The following is a 7,201-nucleotide window of genomic DNA, read 5'->3' on the forward strand; positions in this document are numbered from 1 at the left end:
GATGTCCATCTTATAATGAAGTTAGAATTGCGCCCTAGCGGAAGTTCAAGATTCCTAAGCGTCTCTCTAATACCTAATAGTCATATAAGATATAGGTTTTGCTACCAATTTGGTACTATCCACTTCATAATAAAATAAACGAGATGGTCCCAATTTTGCTTTACGATTTATTTTTCAGAGATAATATTTCAAGATGACAAGAGCACTGAGAGATTTACAAGAAAAAACGAAAAAAAACCTCTCTAACTGATTTGAAGATCCGGAAACTTATGTAATAGTCTCCGAAACTGCTGGTCCAGACTGGTCCAGACATGCTCTTGCCCTGACCAGAACCAGAACTAAGTACGCTAAAATAACAGAGATGTGACTTCTTGACGAATTTGATAACTATGTGGCTAGAGGCCTAGACTATCATTAGAGGACAGCTTCATCATACGTGTCACTAGGTTGAGTATTTTTTCTGCTGGGATTTCAGTATACATACCAACTAATGTTGTCATGTTATGGTTGTTATTATTAGTTTGGTGTTAAGTGCTGAAGATGGTTTCCTATATGCATTGAGACATTTTGGGTACGTTATTACTGTATGGGTTAATTAGATAATTCTTCGATGCCTTTCGTCAGTGTGGTTCTTTAATTTTGCATATCGACAGATCATTAATGAGGTTTTGAGTACCTATAGACTATAGGTAGTAGATACCCACCTAGGTACCATTTTTTTTTATTACGTAAATGGACCACTCTTTTTTTTCGACACCACTTCAACCCCGGGAATCTGTGAGACCTGCTACTAGTTTCGTAACCATTGCTACTTCTCAGTTCTATGCTGGCAGTATAAACAGGATATAAGGACTCGAGTTTTCTGCCAAAGTCAATCAAACTTTGCAAAGAGGTCCATTTTATATTTGGTCCACCAAACTCGACATTGCTTGAAGGGACACTTTAGGTCTAAATAAATTATATTATCGAATTTTTCTCCACCTAGGTACCATTTTTTTTTTTTTATTACGTAAATGGACCACTCTTTTTTTTCGACACCACTTTAAATTCAACCCCGGGAATCTGTGAGACCTGCTACTAGTTTCGTAACCACCACCTAGGTACCATTTTTTTTTAATTACGTAAATGGACCACTCTTTTTTTTCGACACCACTTTAAATTCAACCCCGGGAATCTGTGAGACCTGCTACTAGTTTCGTAACCATTGCTACTTCTCAGTTCTATGCTGGCAGTATAAACAGGATATATTCTATGCTAAGAGGAAATAAGTTTCTTGGGTCGCCCTTGAAAATTCGTACTTTTGATTTTTCCAGACTTACCTTTTCCTTTTGCAGACTTGGTTGATTCCTGATATCTTGATGTCTTTTTGATAATTTCTTCCCAATTTCTGGATCTCACGTGTAGGTACCTATACGTACTCATATTTAAATATTCAAAAAAGAAGGTGCTGACCACTCCTCCTACTATTATCTAAATCCATCTAGACTAGCTTAATCCGTCTCAAAATCGTCTTACCATATTTTTTTATTAAGATTTAAGTCTAAAGTCGGTAGAAGAGGTGAAGTCCATCAGATGTGTGTTGTCCATGGTCCATGGCTAAGCTATAAGTTATCCTTTTACTTTTCAAAAAGAGATATTTTTTCTTCATTTGTTATGCGCGTTATATAAAAAGAAAGATATTAAATGAGTGCCTTATATTACAAGTATGTTGACATGGCCATATTTCGATATGACAAATGACCTGATGGTAAGTCTTTGAGACCATAGTTCAATGGAATAGGGATAGGCTCCTGATTGTTGTAAGGAGTTTTAGTTTCTCCTAATTGGTCAGTGTAGTATTTTTGTTCATTGTTAAAATAACTTGGATCTGGTCTAAATAATGGTTGACGCTGAGGTTGAGAACTAAATACTGGTTGTAATCTTGTTTTTGGTACAGGAGTCACCTGTTGATAAGGATATGGACTTGTATTGTGAATAGGTGCTTGAGTCTGGTAGGGATGTTGATTTATTTGGATATGCTGATATTGTTTAATTTCTCCTACCAAAGGTTTTTGTACAGGTGTAGGTATATCAGGAATGACATATTGTTCTACTGGGACCGATTTGAATACTTCGATAGTTGTTGTGTAAGATGGCATTTCCTTGATATTTTGCCTTTCGACATAACCATCATCAAGCTTATTGTTGTCAATGTCCTTCTTAGAAACAGTTTTTGGAGTGGTTAACTGTAATTGATCTACTTTTGCAGCCTCAATATCATTTATGGTAGTGGCAGTATTGACAGTATTCTGTATATTTGAAAGGCTGTCAATTGTTTTTACCATGTGTCCGGATTCACCATTGCTTTGGGAGACAATTTTTGGCGATTCATGAGTGTTATTCATTTCAGCTACAATAATAGGTTTATCATATAAACTCGATTGAGTACTTGAAACGATATTATTTGTGTTTGTTTGGTACCTCACATCCACGTTTTCAAGGAGCGCCGCGTTTCCGTATTGTTCCGAGTTGGGTTGGATATTATATGGAAAAGGGATTACATTGTAAGCTGATAAATCCGGCTGATTGTTGATAGGGAATTGGTTGTTATAAATGAGTTGTTTTTGATTGATATTGTTTTGTAACTGAGAATAAAGAGAATCTGGGGTTAGTCCATTCAATTGCTGCACAGGAATATTGGAGTAAAATACTTGACTATTTTTATCCAGCTTTGCTCCGTCCCCTTGAAGTTCCTTGAAATAAATCTGTTCCTGAACTTGACTTCTTGGAGTATTTCCACTTTGATAATATGCGAACTGATTTCCAGAATTTAGTTCTTTGCCTTCATTGTCAATAATTTTTGCCTCGACAATTCTCTTTTGACCTGAATAGATTTCAGTAGATGGAGCAGCATTGTCGGACGGAGATGTATTTTTATAAGGTAAAATTGTGTTAAATGTTGGTTCAGCTGTATAACTTGATGGTTCACTATAGGTGACAGAGAGCTTTTCTTCATTTCCATACGTAGGTTCTTTTGTGTGTAAAGTTGACTTTGAATTGCTATTTGTCGTTTTGTCACCATAGTTTACAGCAAACTGTTGTGATGACTGTAAATTAGATAATTCCGATGTGGCGGAGTCTGGATCTGTGTGTTTATCAACAAAAGAGTTCAAATTTTCGTTTTCAAAATTGCCCCTTGATATTTTATACTGTTCTTTGTCTTCATTTTTGACTTCAAAGTATTTCATTAAACCCAAAGGTTCACTAGAATCCTTAGATCCTTGAGGAACAGTTGAAGTAGAATCCATACTACGAGTACTATACGTAGATGGTATCTGGGTATAAATGTTTTGCGTTTCAAAGTACATTGGCGTTGTTGCTTCAACAATTAACTTTTCATTCTCTCTTCTTTTCTTCTCTGCCATTATATCAGACAGTTTGATTATTTCATATTCATTTCCATCATTTTTAATTAACTTATCTAATTCACTCTTATCAGATATAACTTTGAAATTGGAATCAATATCATTTGATTTCACTTCATTTGCGTTCAAATATTCTTTTAAATAAGATTCAAAACCTTCTAACATGGCAGTTGTTGAATTATAATCTGATTGAGCATTAACGTAAAATACATTAGAGGCTGTTGTAGCGCTCCCTGGTGTGGAAGGATATACTTTCATTGGCGTCTTCTCAGAAGTGGTCGAGAGGGTGAGGAACCTTTCAGAAGAAGATACAAATAGTGGAGACTGGGGTAGATTAGGGTCTTGAATATTGTGACGTAACGAGTTCTCATTATCTTCAATGTTCCGAGTAGAAGAGGATGGACTGGCATTGGTAACAGGACTAGTAGTTGAAACTTCGGATGGTGTTTCATAGCGCACAGACTCTGTAGATTCCGATGTTGAGAAAGAAGGGGTATACACAGTCCCTTCTGGTCTGGACAACTTGAGTATATCTGGATGGATGCTGGATGGTAGGGCAGTGTTCACTTCATTTAATAAGATTGATTCAGTGGAGGATAGAGTAGTGGGGGAAGGTGAGGTGGCATAGCTCTCCGTGTTGTCAACATTCTTAATCTTACCGTTCTGGGATTCGAAATTGATTTCGTATTTGTCTGTATGCGATAAGTTCTGGAAAACAAGTGCAACATGGATATTATTTAGTTTTTGTAAAAGTGAATTTGAAATCTTACCTTCCTTCAATTTAATGGGAGGTAAAAACTTGTCAGTTTACCTTTATTTCTTCATACTATCTCATATACATACCTATTTTCCCACAAAACTTAATTCTGATAGACTCGAAAAGCATTTGAACTCACCAAAGGTTTCACTTGGTCACCCAGTTTGAAATGAGATTCACTCGAGCTGCTCTTGAACGTGTAGTGCGGATGGAAGCCATTTTCATCGGCCACATAGTTGACAGTCTGCTTCTCACCACCGGCCAGATTCACGTAATACTGTCCGGAACTTTTGACCCCCTCATTGGATGCTTGGTGGCCCTGCTCTGCTCCTTCGTCATGAGTGATTTTGTAAGCGAATTCATACCTCGAAAGCACCTGTGAAGAAAACCAAAAGATAGCGTCTTGAACACCCCACTCTTTTATCACGATCAGACCTTTCAGAGTTCCCCCCGAAAGTTTTTTTTTTGATCTGCCTTGTTGATCCGAATACCAAAGACATTCCAACTCTCAAGCGACGTGCGTGAAAGGAGAAAGATATGCGACTGCACAAAACCTATAATAATAATCTAAGGAAAAGTTGATCTTATCATATCAACAGAAGTTAGAAATCAATAATGCATGTAATATTTATTCTTCTATAAAATCTATACTATACACTTAAGTCTGTGCTATTGTCACAGTATGTTCCTAAAGTATATTATGACAATATCGTGCTCACGAAGTGAACTTATTCTATCCAACTACAACTAAATAAGGACAGCAAAATATCAGTAGTAAGTAACAAAGAATAATTATAATGATCACTTGTTAACTCTTAGTGGTCTACTTTATAGCAGAGGTGAGAGGTAAGAGAACTGAAACTTGTGTTTGTATCTACTTCTAATGACCAAATAGGAGGTTAAACTAACGTTGAAGTTAAAATTGGTAAACTTTTGAACGTTGTCCATAAATTACGGTCAATATGAAAACTTTTTCTCGACCACCTTACAACGATCCCTCGTTCAAAAAGCTCTGAAAAATTTAATCTGAAGTAGTCTTTGTAACATGATCAAGACATTCTAGAGGCACTTCTTTGCATCATGAACAATTGAACACTACTGTAAAGCCTGGGTTTGATTCCCGTCAGTCAGTAGACAGTCCACAAAGAGGTACTACACATTACTTCGTTTCCTCAAGTCTGTCTCTCAAGGAAACGATAACATCAGGGATGTTATTGTCATTAATTTTCAACCACTTGGCCGCGGCATCCCAAGAGAAGTAAAAAGTTGTGTGTACCAGCCTATCCGATACCCGTAAAATACGAACACTGATCCACTTGAAGTAAACGCAAAGCATGTTGTGCTCCTCAAGTCCTCAACCCAAAGTTGTCTTCCAGAGTGAAGCGTAACTTTTGGGTCGCTCTATACACAGGTATAAATATAAACACAGTCGGTACCGGACCAGAAGTGCTCTTAAAACTGGAATACCAGATGCCTTCTAGATAAGGTCGATCTTGGCTTCCGATATCTAATAATAACAATAATAAGAGTGAGTAATGAGACGGAGTGTCGTTATGTCATTCCGATTCCGAGACTGTTTATTTACTTGAGTGCATACTGTGTGTTTCAGAAGACTCACATTTGGGTTTGTAGTTTGTAAAGGAAGGAGATTCTTCTGAGGATGAGGAAGAGGAGGAGAGAAGAAGAAGAAGGAGGAGGAGGATTAAACTGTAGGTGTCAGTAGGTCTCGTTTGAACTTTGTAGGTCTGGCAGACAATAGGAAAGTGTGGCGAAAAAGCTCGAAACCGGCCATCGGTCGACGAGATGAATCTATGTTGTTGAGGCAGTGTGGACGGTTCAGTCGACATCGATTGACGGTCAGATACACCTTTAGACCGTCTGAAAGACCTAGGTCTCAGGCTATTTCCGCCACACACGTTCTGACTGTCTGACAGACCGCGATTTGTCAGACCTAGGTCTGTCAGACGGTGTTAGCGTGAGTGTCATAAGATCATTTGCGATTCAAGATTGCTACCACAATACCTTTGGATCGCTAAAGTCATACAATTTTTTTGCGAGTTTGCTATTTAGACAGGTGATCATCTGGAATATCACGTGTCTCTCGCTATTCAGGGACGCACTATATGTTACTCGTATATTTGCATTTAAAAAACTTATCTGAGAGAATGTCTGTTTAAACTCGGGTAGTTGTTGTCAGTTTTAGTTGTTATCCACACAACTATTATCTGCTCGTACTGTGACAGTTTAGTGGTTTGTGGTATTGCGACTGTCTCTTGACGAGTCCAAGTTGGTGAGTGTGGCAAGTGCGATTATTTGATAATCGAGGCGGTAGGTTTTTTAACAACAATCAAATAATTTGTCTTAGGTTTCCAGGGCGTATTTTTTAATGGGCAGTACCGCGACCTGCCCTCCTCGTACGCCTCACTCACCATTCTAAAATCTTTGTTTGGGAGCGAAAGTGTAGCAAACTTATTGTCATCTTAATGTAGACATTTTTTGCTTTATTCGCTAGCTGATGTTGAAATGGGTAGGTTCAATGTGTGTATGAGTGTAAAATTAGATAGATGGTTCTGGTGTGGTCTTCTGGTTACAGGAAGGGTCCAGTCTTCTTATCTCAGAGGACCAGGATTTATTTTGGAGTCTCAATTCTCAATATGCCACTGCTTGATCAGGGAAAATTCACTTTGGCCATTAATTCACTAAAATTGAGTCCTAGGTTCTGCTCTTGACGAGCGCTGTAACTGATGGAATCGCTAAGTAGTTCTTTAGCTTTCAAAAGCATATTTACAGAATATTTAGCAAAGGATACGCGGATACCTGACGGCCCGTGGGTGTCGGTTTCGAATCATATAGAATTCGCTACAGGCGGGGTGGACGTAACTTTACTTCTGTCCTTATTTTTCCACCTTTACAGGCAGGATTGGCTTAAAGCAGAACAAACCGGAGAAATGCGGCCCTCTAGCATGTCGCAATAACACTGTATGCCAGGAAACTGTATGTAACTGGAGGTCTTTTAGACTTTACCATGTTTGTAATCATT

At 38.0% G+C, this 7,201-nt stretch overlaps 1 protein-coding gene across 1 annotated transcript; it reads right to left on the reverse strand.

The window, feature by feature from the left end:
- Positions 1-1,697: 1,697 nt before the first annotated feature.
- Positions 1,698-7,010, reverse strand: LOC103522572. The gene is made up of 3 exons (XM_026832642.1): positions 6,979-7,010; positions 4,301-4,631; positions 1,698-4,112 (listed from the first exon to the last, which is right to left on the reverse strand). Exons 1-3 carry the CDS (start codon positions 7,008-7,010, stop codon positions 1,698-1,700), a joined length of 2,778 nt encoding a protein of 925 aa, XP_026688443.1.
- Between the last annotated feature and the right edge of the window lie 191 nt (positions 7,011-7,201).

This window comes from Diaphorina citri, unplaced genomic scaffold, assembly GCF_000475195.1.
Source record: "Diaphorina citri unplaced genomic scaffold, Diaci psyllid genome assembly version 1.1 scaffold9343, whole genome shotgun sequence".
NCBI lineage: Eukaryota > Metazoa > Arthropoda > Insecta > Hemiptera > Psyllidae > Diaphorina > Diaphorina citri.